This window comes from Pseudophryne corroboree, chromosome 2 (genome assembly GCF_028390025.1).
Source record: "Pseudophryne corroboree isolate aPseCor3 chromosome 2, aPseCor3.hap2, whole genome shotgun sequence".
NCBI lineage: Eukaryota > Metazoa > Chordata > Amphibia > Anura > Myobatrachidae > Pseudophryne > Pseudophryne corroboree.
This window is the reverse complement of record NC_086445.1, coordinates 728333897-728350110: the sequence shown is the minus strand read 5'-3', so window position 1 is coordinate 728350110 and position 16214 is coordinate 728333897. Positions and strand designations below refer to the sequence as shown.

At 46.6% G+C, this 16214-nt stretch overlaps 1 protein-coding gene across 4 annotated transcripts in view; it reads left to right on the top strand.

Moving 5' to 3' along the window:
- The window catches only part of ST7L (suppression of tumorigenicity 7 like), a 271485-nt gene that overhangs the window by 112674 nt on the left and 142597 nt on the right, over positions 1-16214 (top strand). For all 4 annotated transcript variants that reach the window (XM_063955386.1, XM_063955385.1, XM_063955384.1 and 1 more), the window contains one exon: positions 5930-5984. In XM_063955386.1, the coding sequence (XP_063811456.1) occupies positions 5930-5984 (55 nt within the window). The remainder of the gene's footprint in view (positions 1-5929; positions 5985-16214) is intronic.

The following is a 16214-nucleotide window of genomic DNA, read 5'->3' as shown; positions in this document are numbered from 1 at the left end:
TAATTTCTTTCTAAAAAAATTTAAATTCAAGATGGAATCTCTCCGAGCAGTGATCTCCAGTCTGGAGGAAGGGGATTTTATGGTGTCGCTCGAAATAAAGGATGCCTACTTACACGTTCCTATATATCTTCCACATCAGGCTTACCTGAGGTTTGCGGTTCAGTATTGTCATTACCAATTTCAGACGTTGCCGTTTGGTCTGTCCACGTCTCCGAGATTTTTCACCAAGATTATGGCTGAAATGATGGTTCTCCTGCGCAAGCAGGGAATCGCGATTATCCCGTACTTGGATGATCTCATAATGGCGAGATCCAAGGAGCAACTGCTGAAAAACTTTGCGCTCTCTCTGACAATTCTGCAACAACATGGTTGGCTCCTAAACTTGCCAAAATCACAATTGGTTCCGATGACACGGCTGTCGTTCCTGGGTATGATTCTGGATACAGAATTACAGAGAGTCTTTCTTCCAGTGGAAAAGGCTCTGAAAATACAGAACATGGTAAAACAGATTCTGAAACCGGCAAGAGTGTCGATTCTTCAATGCACTCAGTTGCTGGGGAAGATGGTGGCGGCCTACGAGGCCATTCAGTATGGCAGGTTCCATGCCAGGGTGTTTCAGTGGGACCTGTTGGACAAATGGTCCGGGTCTCACCTGGACATGCACCGGAAAATAATCCTATCTTCCAGGACCAGGATCTCCCTTCTGTGGTGGCTGCACAGTTCTCACCTTCTGGAGGGACGTAGGTTCGGGATTCAGGATTGTATCCTGGTGACCACGGATGCAAGTCTCCGAGGCTGGGGAGCTGTCACACACGGGAGAAATTTCCAGGTAAAAAATGGTCAAGCCAGGAAGCTTGTCTGCACATAAACATTCTGGAATTAAGGGCCATTTACAACAGCCTTCTGCAAGCGGAACATCTTCTTCGCGGTCTGCCCGTCTTGATTCAGTCAGACAACATAACAGCAGTGGCGTACATAAACCGCCAGGGCGGAACAAAGAGCAGAGCGGCGATGGCGGAGGCCACGAAAGTTCTTCGCTGGGTGGAGAGACATGCAAGCGCTCTGTCAGCAGTCTTCATTCCAGGAGTGGACAACTGGGAGCAGACTTCCTCAGCAGACACGATCTCCATCCAGGAGAGTGGGGTCTTCATCAAGAGGTCTTTGCAGAAGTGACAAGTCGTTTGGGAATACCTCAAATAGACATGATGGCGTCTCGCCTCAACAAGAAACTTCAGTGATATTGTTCCAGGTCGAGGGACCCTCAAGCAATAGCGGTGGACGCCCTAGTGACACCGTGGTTGTTTCCGTCGGTCTATGTGTTTCCTCCACTTCCACTCATTCCAAAGTTGATAAGGATCATAAGAAGAACAAGGGTTCAGGCGATACTCATTGTTCCAGACTGGCCAAGGAGGGCCTGGTATCCAGATCTTCAGGAGTTGCTCATAGAAGATCCCTGGCCTCTTCCTCTACGAGCGGACCTGTTACAACAAGGACCATGCGTGTATCAAGACTTACCGCGGCTGCGTTTGACGGCATGGCAGTTGAACCCCAAATCCTAGCCTGAAAGGGTATTCCCAGTGAAGTCATTCCCACACTTCTTCAGGCTAGAAAAGAAGTAACGGCAAAGCATTACCACCGTATTTGGAGAAAATATGTATCTTGGTGTGAATCCAAGAAGGCTCCTACGGAGGATTTTCAGTTGGGGCGTTTGCTCCATTTTTTGCAAGCAGGTATGGATGCGGGCCTAAAGTTAGGCTCCATTAAAGTACAAATTTCGTCCTTATCAATTTTCTTTCAGAAAGAATTGGCCTCCCTTCCAGAAGTTCAGACCTTCGTGAAGGGCGTACTGCACATTCAACCTCCCTTTGTGCCCCCAGTGGCACCATGGTATCTTAATGTGGTGTTGCAGTTCCTGCAATCTCATTGGTTTGAACCTTTATGTAAGGTTAAGTTAAAACTCCTTACTTGGAAAGTAGTCATGTTGTTGGACTTGGCATTCACAAGGCGGGTATCTGAATTGGCGGCTTTGTCTCACAGAAGCCCCTATTTAATCTTCCATGCTGATAGAGCGGAGTTGAGGACTCGTCAGCAAGTTCTGCCTAAAGTGGTTTCATCGTTTCACGTAAACCAGCCTATTGTGGTGCCAGTGGCTATTAACGCCTTGGCGGAATCGAAGTCTCTCGATGTGGTCAGAGCTTTAAAAATCTATGTCGCCAGAACGGCTCAAATTAGGAAAACAGAGGCTCTGTTTATCCTATGGGCTCCCAACAAGATTGGGGCTCCTGCTTCCAAGCAGACTATTGCACGCTGGATTTGTAATACGATTCAGCAGGCTCATTCTACGGCAGGATTGCCATTACCGAAATTGGTGAAGGCCCATTCTACCAGAAAGGTAGGCTCATTCTGGGCGGCTGCCCGAGGGGTCTCGGCATTACAGCTTTGCCGAGCTGCTACTTGGTCGGGATCAAACACTTTTTTGCGAAGTTTTACAAGTTTGATACCCTGGCTGAGGAGGACCTCTTGTTTGGTCAATCGGTGCTGCAGAGTCATCCGCACTCTCCCGCCCGTTCTAGAGCTTTGGTTTAAACCTCATGGTTCTTGAAGCATCCCCAGCATCCTCTAGGACGTATGAGAAAATAGGATTTTAATACCTACCGGTAAATCCTTTTCTCTTAGTCCGTAGAGGATGCTGGGCGCCCGTCCCTGTGCGGACACTATCTGCAGTACTTGTTATCATAGTTATTGCTTGTGTTATACAAAGGTTGTGTTTCAGTTATGGTCAGCCATGTTGCTGATTTTGTTCATGCTGTTGACTGGAATTCTGTTTAATGCCATGTTGTACGGCGTGTTTGTAGTGTGAGCTGGTATGTATCTCACCCTTAGTTTAACAATAAATAATTTTCCTCGAAATGTCCATCTCCCTGGGCACAGTTCTTATAACTGGAGTCTGGAGGAGGTGCATAGAGGGAGGAGCCAGTTCACACCCATTTAGTGCCCATGTCTCCTGCGGATCCCATCTATACCCCATGGTTCTTGAAGCATCCCCAGCATCCTCTACGGACTAAGAGAAAAGGATTTACCGGTAGGTATTAAAATCCTATTTTTTCCTTTAGAATTGCTATTAAAGATACAAGTAATGAATAAAGTAATGGAAACCCTGACATAATACAGTTTCCATATGTCCTTGGGCCACTACTTACTTCCGAGACAGCTTAAACGAACCTGGTATAAGTTTTACTGGTGTCTGGTGGTAGAAAATGCTCTCGGCATCAGAAAGCTAAGCAGTATTCATCATTGTAGGTCCTTGTAGGTGTGCCTAAACCGTCACCCCTTTCTGTCCATCTCTAAGTGCTCTTATCTACTGGCCTTGGCAGGGGAAATACTGACCTGGACCTGGCAGAATTGTTATCACTGACCCTACAAGTGGTGGGGTACTATTTGCTCAATCACTGCAAGAAACTACCTATGTGTGGAAGCACCTCCGTATGATCTGTTTTAGACTTTCACTAACATCTTTCCTATATTCTGGTAGCCTCCTGAATCGGAGTATCCTATCTATTCCAGAAAAAGATAACATTTATTTAGATTGTGAAAATTTGTCTGGTTATAATGGGTCAAATCCCTCTGTGTCTAGTATGCTTTGCACTGTTATAATTAGGATTTAGAAGTAATAATAAAGACTTACACTTATTAAAACTCACAATGCTTCTGAACAGATAGCTTTGTATAATTACTGCTGGCAAGGAAACTATTCATGGTGTCTGCATCTTCATCTCACCGTTGTGTCATTGCCATGCATCTTTTTTGCTGTCAGAGAGGACCCTGTACAGAACTGTCATTGGAATCAATAAATAATAATGCCTGCACTGTTTGCCTTTTGTTATAATCATGTCACATTCCAACTAGTATGTAACACACGTATTCTGATCAGTATTTACTAGCCAGGCATGCTGAAACTTCTAGTTACACAAAAAAATAAGAAAAAAGTTTTTAACACTTCTATCAAACATAGAAAGTTTGGGAATTAGAGATAAAATTTGGTGACTAGTACTAGAGACAGAAGAAGCAAACCACCCAAGTAACACAAGACAGTCCTAAGAGGTGTACATTCTTAATGTCTAATCTGCACAAAGAAAAGCTGTATGGATATAGATGTAATTGGTTAAATAACCTGACAAGAAAAAAAACCTATAATTACCACCCACCATTTATGTGATTTTGTGTGTCCGTCTCGGGATGAAGTTGAAATGCTGAGGGTCAGAATGCCAGTGGATCCCAACGGTGAGTACCAGGGTTAGGGTTAGACTGCGGGAGGTGACGGTAAAGGTTAGGCTTATGCTGCTAGAGGAGTAGGATAGGGTAAGGCTGTGGGAAGAGTGGGTAAGGACTTGGGTTAGGTTGCGGGAGGGGTAGGATAGGATTAGGGTTAAAATACTCACCGGGATCCATCAGGATTTTGAAAGTCGGGATGCCGCTGTCAGCTTCCTAGCCATCGGGATTTCAACCGCCGGGATAGCGATACCATCCCTCTTATCTCCTCAACCCCTATCTATTGTGTATGTGTCTCATTCCCTTCCCAATAACTTACATACAAATTGAGTATCCCATATCCAAATATTCCGAAATACGGATTATTCCGAAATACGGACTTTTTTGAGTGGGAGTGAGAGAGTGAAACCTTTGTTTTTTGATGGCTCAATGTACACAAACTTTGTTTAATACACAAAGTTATTAAAAATATTGTATTTAATGACCTTCAGGCTGTGTGTATAAGGTGTATATGAAACATAAATGAATTGTGTAAATATAGACACACTTTGTTTAATGCACAAAGTTATAAAAAATATTGGCTAAAATGACCTTCTGGCTGTGTGTATAAGGTGTATATGTAACATAAATGCATTCTGTGCTTAGATTTAGGTCCCATTACCATGATATCTCATTATGGTATGCAATTATTCCAAAATACGGAAAAATCCCATATCCAAAATACCTCTGGTCCCAAGCATTTTGGATAAGGGATACTCCACCTGTATTATGAAAAGTGAAAACAAAACACTATAATTTGACCACTAGCAATGTTTAAGTTTGCCCATTACGTAGAGCCCATGTCCTGCACCCTGTGCCCAATATAACAGTTTTTATTGTCGTCCCCCCCCCCCCCCCCCCCCCCACACACACACACACACACACACACACACACACACACACAACACACTGTTAATGGTGGCTACTGATCAGCAACAATAAATAATAAATAATTGCACAATACAGTATCCTGAAAATGTATTTAGTTTAGTCTGCCCATTTCCAATATACCAGCAGCCAAGTTAATGGATAGCATTAGTAGGAATGGGAGCATCCTGTGGAGAGCCAATGGGTATGAAGTCTCTCAAGATGCCATCTAATTAAATTGGGGGCTTCCATATGAGGACATTTCTCAGTTTTGTCAATAAAAACAAGATTTCACGAAGGGAAACTAATCAAATAACTTGTTGCTTGTATCTGCCAGAGTTTGTCTTAATAAGACGGACAGACTCCAGGGGGTATATTTACTGAAGTGCAGGTTTTTAGAAGTGGAGATGTTGCCCATAGCTATTATCTTCTAGAAGGTGCTAGATAAATAATAAGTTATAGCTGATTGGTTGCTATTGACAACATCTCCACTAATAAAAACCCGCTTTTTATTAAATATACCCCCAGGAGACAGCCAGATGTGGCTCCTAGGTAGCCTGTTCCACAGCATGGATTTTATATGTAGTGTAGTACAATATAACAGTTTGAGTACATTCACTCAGGGCTGGCAAGAGATCTGTCAGGCTCTGGTACTAGGGGGAGTGAATATCTGGGCTTTTTTTCCGAAGCTAAGTTCCACCCATCTTATTTAAGTCTATAAACTGTGCTAGTAACACTTATTTTGCCTTTCTAGAATGTAAAGTGTGGAGGAATCCTTTAAATCTTTTCAGAGGTGCAGAATACAACAGGTATTTATCTTCATTGCTATTTTTATTAACTAGTTACCAGCCCCTCAAAATGATGGAACAACATAACAATAATGTCACCGCCGGCGGCTGTGCGTACCCAAACGGAGAAACACTTGAATTGCTCCGTTGGGCGCCATGTAGTGGCCGCCAGCAGGCAAAACACTTGAATTCCCCCAATAGAGATTAGCCTTTTATTATATAGACGATATGTACACACACGTGCACACACACTATAAATTGTGCCATTGTGTTAAGTAAGGAGACCCATCTTGCGGTCTGGCAATTTATAGAATAATAGAAAATAGGAGTTTGACGTATGACATATCACAGATCGCATATTGGTCCAGCCAGATTGCAATTTGAAAACACATTTATTATGGTTCAGTGTTCCAGCAGTCCCTACTTCATTATATAATTTGCAGTGAAATTTTCACATAAACATGAGAATACTCAGTAGGCAACTTTGAGTAAACAGTCAAGTGTAGTTCATTACTCTATGGTCTACATTATATCAAAACACACTGCTCAGTTTAGCTTCATTTTAACTTGCTAAAATTATTTTTTGCTGTACTCAGTTGAAGAAGAAAACAAGGTGAGCACTAAGCTCTGTTGTGTATTTTCTCTTTCTAACATGTTTTCTCCACAGTGTACCCTTTAGGGTTGAAAAATGATCTATCCCAGAATTCCCGGTGGGATTGGATTCTCTTCAACGTGGGTTCGTCAGAGGGTTGTGGTTGAGGTGGCATCAAAATGGCCCCGTCCCATTATAGTATGTATAAAATAATAATAATACATTATATATATATATATATATATATATATAATAATTATTATTATTATTATTATTATTATTACTCTTTGGGTATCTTCCAGAGCTTACATCCAGGTTCTTTCTAAGTACAGTATGTTGGAGGTGTATTCCCACACAGGGGCGGATCCAGGAAAAAATGGCTGGGGGGGGGCACCTTGTGCACGCCTTCGGCGTGCGGTCCCATGAACGTGCGCGTGGCCTCACAACAAGGGCAGTAGGAGGAGGGAAGGGGGGATATGGAGGGTAGGGCAGCAGTGAGGGTGTCTCCTCCATATGGAAGGCCAATAGTGGGGTGGGTATATGTTATTCTACAGAGGGGAGGGAAGCACCAACTGGCTATATATACACACATTAATACAGTTACATACATACATACACATTGAATTAAGCATCTCCATCTGAACTGGAAGCCCTCTGACATCAGACCCACTTCTGCTGTGTAGCCAGGTGCCCAGGAGTACAGTCCAGTCGAGTACCCAATGCTCCTGATAGGTACCCACCAGTGCCGTAACTAGGCATTTTGGCGCTATGTGAAAGAAACGGCATTGGCGCCTCCCTCCTCCCCATGCAAGACGGGGGCAGTGCGCGCCATAAACGCGCAAAAAATATATAGGGGCATGGCTTCATGGGGAAGGGGTGTGGCCACAAAATAATACCAATTCATACTACGGTGCACAGTAGTCTCCATTATTCAAATTACGCCCGCACACTAGCGCCACTACACCAGGTAGAGCCCCTTTTACACATTACGGCAGACCGTCCCTCTTTTTACACATTACGGCAGACAGCGTCCCCTTTTTGCACATTACGGCAGACAGCATCCCCCTTTTAACACATTACGGCAGACAGAGTCCCCCAGTCCTCTTTTTACACGTTACGGCAGACAGCGACCCCTTTTTACACATTATGGCAGACAGCGTCCCCTTTTTACACATTATGGCAGGGCACTCACCTAGGTACTGAGCAGGTGGCAGGGCAGGCACAGGGGTGGAAATCCGAGATTCCGTGCAGCGTGCACTCTGCAGCATGGAGCTGAGCTCTGGGGAGAGCTGGTTGGGCTAAAGGACCAGCGTTGGAAGACAATACAGGTGTCTGGTTGCAGGGGAGCGGCGGGACCTGTAAAAAGTCCATGCCCCATAGCAGCCGCATCCCCTGTCAGGCTCAACTGAAAAGGGCGGGTGGTCAGATCGGGCACTGTTGCCTGTGCCACGGCTCTCCATGTGGGGGAGGAGGAAGGGGGTGATCAGGGCCGGCTGAGCAGCGCTGTATGACTGGCGGCTGGGTCACGGACGGTGTTGTCCCTCAGTGGCGGCGGGCTGAAGCTGGGATCTCCTCCTGCTCGGCTCCTCTGCACAGAAACGTGACATGCACTGACGACTGCATGTCACGTTTCTCAAGGGAGCCAATCCTGGACCATTGGCAGCTGCAGCAGCCTCATCATATCGGAAGTGCGCGCTGCGCCCGCCGCGCGCACTTAAAAAAAAATAAGATGCAAAAATCTACTAAAAATGACGGGGGGCACGTGCCCTGGTGCCCCCCCCCCCCCCTAAATCCGCCACTGTTCCCACATGTTCTGGTTATGTTCAGCTTTTCTAATGACGTAGCTGTCTTGCCTTCTGGTGTGTAGAACATCCTGATGCAACCCCCAATATTTTTAGTTGTTTGCTAGAGCCCGAGGGTGTCCAGTAGGGTAAAATGTTTGATCAACCATGTTGTGACAGCGGCCACCTGCGTAACCACAATTCATTGGGGAAAAGATTTATTATAATAATAATAATTATTATTATATTTATATACTGTGTGGGGAAGAGATTTCTATAGAGTCGGAGGTAAAAGTTGAAAGCTCGACACCCAGATGAATTACAGGAGATTCTAGGTACTGCTAATAGTCTTTCATCCACAGATCACAGTAATCAAGTGGGACAGTAAGGTATCAGAAGCTGCTTCAAGTACCTAGGGCCCTGGTCATGTAGGGCTTTGAAAGTGAGTAAGCCAATGTTGAACATGATTCGCCATTTTGCAGATAGCCAGTGAAGGGAGTAGAGGATGGGTGTTATGTGGCTAGAATGGGGCTGGTTGGTTAATAGTCTGGCAGCTGCATTTTGTACCATCTGCAAGCTGTGCAATTCTTTTGCTGGGAGACTAAGGTAGACGGCATTGCAGTAGTCTAGGCATTAAGATACAAATGCATGTATATGCATGTATGACTTTAGGCAGGTCTTCTGAGGGAATTAAGTGCTTGATTCTGGATATGTTCCTCAGATGTAAGAATGAGGATTTGATTGTGGCTGACACCTGATGTTTAAGTGGCAGGTCACTATCCAGGACAAAACCAAGATTCCATACATGATCAGTGTTTGTAGTTCTGAACCCCCAAGAGTAAGTCCTGTCAGTTGGCCATGCTGCAGTCTTGTCCTGTGACTTATCATCAGGACTTCTGATTTATCAGGGTTCAGTCTCAGCCAACTGGCACTCATCCACTCCTGGAGCTCGGCTAGGCAGCCATTATGGGTTGTTATTGGGTTATCCGTACCTGGAGCAAAGGACTTGTACAGTTGTGTATCATCTGCATAGCAGTGGTAGACCAGGCCATGATGTCTGATTATTTCACCTAGTGGTAGCATGTATACTGCAAGGGAGATAGTATAGAACACTGTGGGACACATAATTATTGCTGCTGTTAAGCAGGTGGAACAACTGTGTCTATAAAAGGCTTTATAGTACCCTATACAGCAGCTATAGAATTATGGTTTGGATTTTCAATGTGACCGTGAATCTCTGTTAATAATAATTTTCTATATGGTCTATAGGTCGACATGAAAAAAGGTTGACATGAGTTTTATTTTCTTCTCTTATGTCCTAGAGCAGGGGTGGGCAATTATTTCAGCTGGTGGGCCGCTAAACACTTCCAGTGAATAGTCGAGGGCCACACACAAAATATCTTGTAAATCGGGTCTGAACTGCGCATGCACCGCAGTCCCTACCCCCCTTCCCCTGAAACTATATAGCTGTCCCTACCCCCCTTTCCCCCCACCTATATAGAAGTTTTTATCTTTTTATTTCTCTTAGGTCCTAGAGGATGCTGGGGACTCCGTAAGAACCATGGGGTATAGACGGGCTCCGCAGGAGACATGGGTACTCTAAAGACTTTATATGGGTGTGCACTGGCTCCTCCCTCTATGCCCCTCCTCCAGACCTCAGTTAGATCCTGTGCCCAGAGGAGACTGGATGCACTGCAGGGGAGCTCTACTGCGTTTCTCTGAAAATACTTTTTGTTAGGTTTTTTATTTTCAGGGAGCAGTGCTGGCAACAGGCTCCCTGCATCGTGGGACTGAGGGGAGAGAAGCAGCCCTCCTTTACTGATAGGCTCTGCGTCTTAGGCTACTGGACACCATTAGCTCCAGAGGGTCGGAACACAGGTGTCGTCCTCGCTGTTCGTCCCGGAGCTGCGCCGCCGTCCTCCTCACAGAGCCGGAAGATAGAAGCCGGGTGAGTATAAGAAGAAAGAAGACTTCACAGGCGGCAGAAGACTTCAAATCTTCACTGAGGTACCGCGCAGCGGTAACGCTGTGCGCCATTGCTCCCACACATACACACACAGAAAGCACTGTACGGGTGCAGGGCGCAGGGGGGGCGCCCTGGGCAGCAATATTCACCTCAAGGGACACTGGCTAATATATTAGATACTGTGGAGGCAGTATATTGAAAACCCCCCGCCAGTATGAAGAATTTGAGCGGGACCAAAGCCCGCCGTTGAGGGGAGCGGAGCTTGATCCTCCATTACTAACCAGCGCCAGTTTTCTCCACAGCAAGCTGCAGAGAAGCTGCTCCCCGGACTCTCCCCTGCTGAGCAAGTACAGAGGGCAAAAAAGGGGGGGCACATTTAATTGGCGCAGTGAGTGTATTATTTATTCTATAAAAGAGCGCTGTACAGTCTGGGATTTTATTCCAGTGTCCTGAGGCGCTGGGTGTGCCTGGCATACTCTCTCTCTGTCTCTCCAAAGGGGCCTTATTGGGGGGCTGTCCCCATAATTGTATATCCCAGTGTGTGTGGGAGTGTCAGTACGTGTGTGTCGACATGTCTGAAGCGGAAGGCTTGTCTAAGGAGGAGGTAGAGCAGATGCTTGTGGTGTCTCCGTCGGCGACGCCGACACCTGATTGGTTGGATATGTGGAATGTTTTAAATGCAAATGTGTCTTTATTACATAAAAGATTGGACAAAGCAGAGTCCAGAGAAAAATCAGGGAGTCAATCCATGGCTTTGACTGTGTCACAAGGCCCTTCGGGCTCTCATAAACGTCCCCTGTCCCAGGTAGCAGACACTGATACCGACACGGATTCTGACTCCAGTGTCGGCTACGATGATGCAAAGTTACACCCAAGGGTGGCCAAAAGTATTCATTATATGATTATTGCAATAAAAGATGTTTTGCCTATCACAGAGGACCCCTCGGTGCCTGACACAAGGGTATGCATGTTTAAGGAGAAGAAACCTGAGGTAACTTTTCCCCCATCTCATGAGCTGAACGCTGTGTTTGAAAAAGCTTGGGAAACTCCGGACAAGAAACTGCAGATTCCCAAGAGAATTCTTATGGCGTATCCTTTCCCCGCACAGGACAGGTTACGGTGGGAATCCTCACCCAGGGTGGACAAGGCTTTGACGCGCTTTTCCAAAAAGGTGGCGCTACCGTTTCCAGATACGGCAGCCCTCAAGGATCCTGCTGATTGCAGACAGGAGACTACCTTAAAATCAATTTATACACATACGGGTGCCTTGATCAGACCGGCAGTAGCGTCGGCATGGGTATGTAGCGCAATAGCAGCATGGGCAGATAACTTGTCATCTGACATTGACACCCTAGATAAGGATAGCATTTTATTGACCTTGGGTCATATTAAAGACGCAGCGTTATATATGAGAGACGCTGCGAGAGACGTTGGGCTGTTGGGTTCAAGAGCCAATGCAATGGCAATTTCTGCTAGGCGAGCCCTGTGGACCCGCCAATGGACGGGTGATGCCGCTTCAAAGAGACACATGGAAACTTTGCCTTACAAGGGTGAGATTTTATTTGGGGAGGGCCTCGCGGACCTGGTTTCCACAGCTACCGCTGGTAAATCTTCTTTTTTGCCTTATGTTCCCCCACAGCAAAAGAAAACACCTCAATATCAGATGCAGTCCTTTCAGTCGCATAAGTCCAGAAGAGGTCGGGGCTCGTCCTTCCTCGCCAGAGGTAAAGGTAGAGGGAAAAGAATGCCTTCTTCGGCTAGTTCCCAGGAACAGAAGTCCTCCCCGGCTTCTACAAAATCCACCGCATGACGCTGGGGCTCCACTGCGGGAGTCCGCGCCGGTGGGGGCACGTCTTCGACTCTTCAGCCAGGTCTGGGTTCTGTCAGATTTGGATCCTTGGGTGATAGAAATTGTATCCCAAGGCTACAAACTGGAATTCAAAGAAGTGCCTCCTCGCCGATTTTTAAAGTCACTTGTTTTAGCTGCAATACAAAAGCTGTGTCGACAGCAGGTGATTATCAAGGTTCCCCTAATACAACAGGGGAAAGGGTACTATTCAGCCCTATTTGTGGTCCCGAAACCGGATGGCTTGGTCAGACCCATTCTGAATCTAAAATCCCTAAACCTGTATCTAAAGAGGTTCAAATTCAAGATGGAATCTCTCCGGGCAGTGATCTCCAGCCTGGAAGGGGGGGATTTTATGGTATCACTAGACATAAAGGATGCATACCTTCATGTCCCCATTTATCCTCCTCATCAGGCGTACCTGAGATTCGCTGTACAGGACTGTCATTACCAGTTTCAGACGTTGCCGTTTGGGCTGTCCACGGCCCCGAGGATTTTCACCAAGGTAATGGCGGAAATGATGCTGCTCCTACGCAGGCAAGGAGTCACAATTATCCCATACTTGGACGATCTCCTGATAAAAGCGAGATCGAGAGATCAGTTGCTGAAAGCGTGTCACTCTCCCTGAGAGTGCTGCAGCAACACGGCTGGATCCTAAATCTGCCAAAGTCGCAGTTGATTCCAACGACTCGGCTATCATTGTTGGGCATGATTCTGGACACGGAAAAGAAGAGGGTTTTTCTCCCAACGGAAAAAGCCCAGGAACTCCAGAGCATGGTGAGAGACATGTTAAAGCCAAAAAGAGTGTCAGTTCATCAATGCACTCGAGTACTGGGAAAGATGGTGGCGACCTACGAGGCCATCCCCTTCGGCAGGTTCCATGCAAGGACATTTCAGTGGGACCATCTGGACAAGTGGTCGGGGTCCCATCTACAAATACATCAGAAAATAAGCCTGTCGCCCAGGGTGTCTCTCCTGTGGTGGCTTCAGAGTGCTCACCTTCTAGAGGGTCGCAGGTTCGGCATTCAAGACTGGATTCTGGTAACCACGGACGCGAGCCTCCGAGGATGGGGAGCAGTCACACAAGGAAGAAATTTTCAAGGACTGTGGTCAAGCCAGGAGGCTTGTCTACACATCAACGTGCTGGAATGAAGGGCCATACACAACGGCCTACGACAAGCGGAGACTCTTCTTCGCGACCTACCTGTTCTGATTCAATCGGACAACGTCACAGCCGTGGCTCATGTAAACCACCAAGGCGGGACAAGGAGCAGAGTGGCAGTGGCGGAAGCCACCAGGATTCTTCGCTGGGCGGAAAATCACGTAAGCGCGCTGTCAGCAGTCTTCATTTCAAATATACTGATAATCATAAGACGAAAAAGAGTCCAGACAATATTCATTGTTCCGGATTGGCCTCGAAGGGCCTGGTATTCAGATCTTCAGGAAATGCTCACAGAAGATCCGTGGCCTCTTCCTCCCAGGGAGGACCTGTTGCAGCAGGGGCCCTGCGTGTTCCAAGACTTACCGCGGTTACGTTTGATGGCATGGCGGTTGAACGCCAAATCCTAGCTAGGAAAGGTATTCCGGGGGAAGTCATCCCTACTCTGATAAAAGCTAGGAAGGAGGTGACGGCGAAACATTATCACCGTATCTGGAGGAAATATGTATCTTGGTGTGAAGCCAAGAATGCTCCTACGGAAGATTTCCTCCTGGGCCGTTTTCTCCACTTTCTGCAGACAGGAGTGGATATGGGCCTAAAGTTAGGCACCATTAAGATGCAGATTGTCAATATTCTTTCAGAAGGAATTGGCTTCTCTCCCAGAAGTCCAGACTTTTGTAAAGGGAGTGCTGCACATCCAGCCTCCTTTTGTGCCCCCAGTTGCGCCATGGGACCTTAACGTGGTGTTACAATTCCTTAAGTCACACTGGTTTGAACCTCTTCAAACATTTGAGTTAAAATTTCTCACTTGGAAAGTGGTCATGTTGTTAGCCTTGGCATCTGCGAGGCGGTTGTCCGAATTGGCGGCTTTGTCTCACAAAAGCCCCTATCTGATTTTCCATGTGGATAGAGCAAAGTTGAGGACTCGTCCTCAATTTCTGCCTAAGGTGGTTTCATCGTTTCATATGAACCAACCTATTGTGGTGCCTGTGGCTATGGGTGACTTGGAGGATTCCAAGTCTCTTGATGTAGTCAGGGCCTTAAAAGTTTATGTAGCCAGGACGGCTCGGGTTAGGAAAACAGAGGCACTGTTTGTCCTGTATGCAGCCAACAAGGTTGGCGCTGCTGCTTCTAAGCAGACTTTTGCCTGCTGGATCTGTAACACGATTCAGCAGGCTCATTCTACGGCTGGATTGCCGTTACCAAATTCGTTAAAGGCCCATTCCACTAGGAAGGTGGGCTCTTCTTGGGCGGCTGCCCGAGGCGTCTCGGCTTTACAGCTTTGCCGAGCAGCTACTTGGTCGGGTTCAAACACTTTTGCTAAATTCTATAAGTTTGATACCTTGGCTGATGAGGACCTCATGTTTGCTCAGTCGGTGCTGCAGAGTCATCGTCACTCTCCCGCCCGGTATGGAGCTTTGAATAATCCCCATGGTCCTTACGGAGTCTCCAGCATCTTCTAGGACGTAAGAGAAAATAAGATTTTAAACCTACCGGTAAATCTTTTTCTCCTAGTCAGTAGAGGATGCTGGGCGCCCGTCCCAGTGCGGACTAAATTCTGCAAGGCTTGTATATAGTTATTGCTTACATAAGGGTTATGTTACAGTTTTGATCAGTCTCTGGCTGATGCTGTTTTGTTTCATAGTGTTAACTGGTTCGTATATTCCATGTTGTACGGTGTGGATGGTGTGGGCTGGTATGTATCTTGCCCTTAGATTAACAAAAATCCTTTCCTCGTACTGTCCGTCTCCTCTGGGCACAGTTCTTTAACTGAGGTCTGGAGGAGGGGCATAGAGGGAGGAGCCAGTGCACACCCATCTAAAGCCTTTAGAGTGCCCATGTCTCCTGCGGAACCCGTCTATACCCATGGTCCTTACGGAGTCCTCAGCATCCTCTACGGACTAAGAGAAAAAGATTTACCAGTAGGTTTAAAATCTTATTTCTCTTACGTCCTAGAGGATGCTGGGGACTCCGTAAGGACCATGGGGTATAGACGGGCTCCGAAGGAGACATGGGCACTATAAAGAACTTTTAGTATGTGTGTGCACTGGCTCCTCCCTCTATGCCCCTCCTCCAGACCTCAGTTAGATTCTGTGCCCAGAGGAGAATGGGTGCACTACAGGGGAGCTCTACGGAGTTTCTCTGATAAAAGAATTTTGTTAGGTTTTTTATTTTCAGGGAGCACTGCTGGCGACAGGCTCCCTGCATCGTGGGACTGAGGAGAGAGAAGCAGACCTACTTAAGTGATAGGCTCTGCTTCTTAGGCTACTGGACACCATTAGCTCTAGAGGGATCGGAACGCAGGTCTCCCCCCGCTGTTCGTCCCAGAGCCACATGTAGGCGCAGTGAGTGTATATCACAGTTAATATATATAAAAGCGCTTTATCTGGGAATTGGTTCCAGTGTCAGTTGGCGCTGGGTGTGTGCTGGCATACTCTCTCTCTGTCTCTCCAAAGGGCCTTGTTGGGGAAACTGTCCCCTTATAGATATATCCCTGTGTGTGTGTGGGGGTGTCGGTACGCATGTGTCGGCATGTCTGAAGCGGAAGGCTCATCCAAGGAGGAGGTGGAGCAGATGATTGTGGTGTCTCCGTCGGCAACGCCGACTCATGATTGGTATGATATGTGGAATATTTTAAATGCAAATGTGACCTTATTACATAAGAGAATGGACAAAGCTGAGTCCAGGGAAACAGCAGGGAGTCAATCCACGTATTTGACTGGGTCACAGGGCCCGTCAGGGTCTCAAAAGCGTCCCCTATCCCAAATAGCAGACACTGATACCGACACGGATTCTGACTCCAGTGTCGACTATGATGAGGCAAGGTTACACCCAAAGGTGGCCAAAAGTATTCATTATATGATTATGGCAATAAAAGATGTTTTGCATATCACAGATGAACCCTCT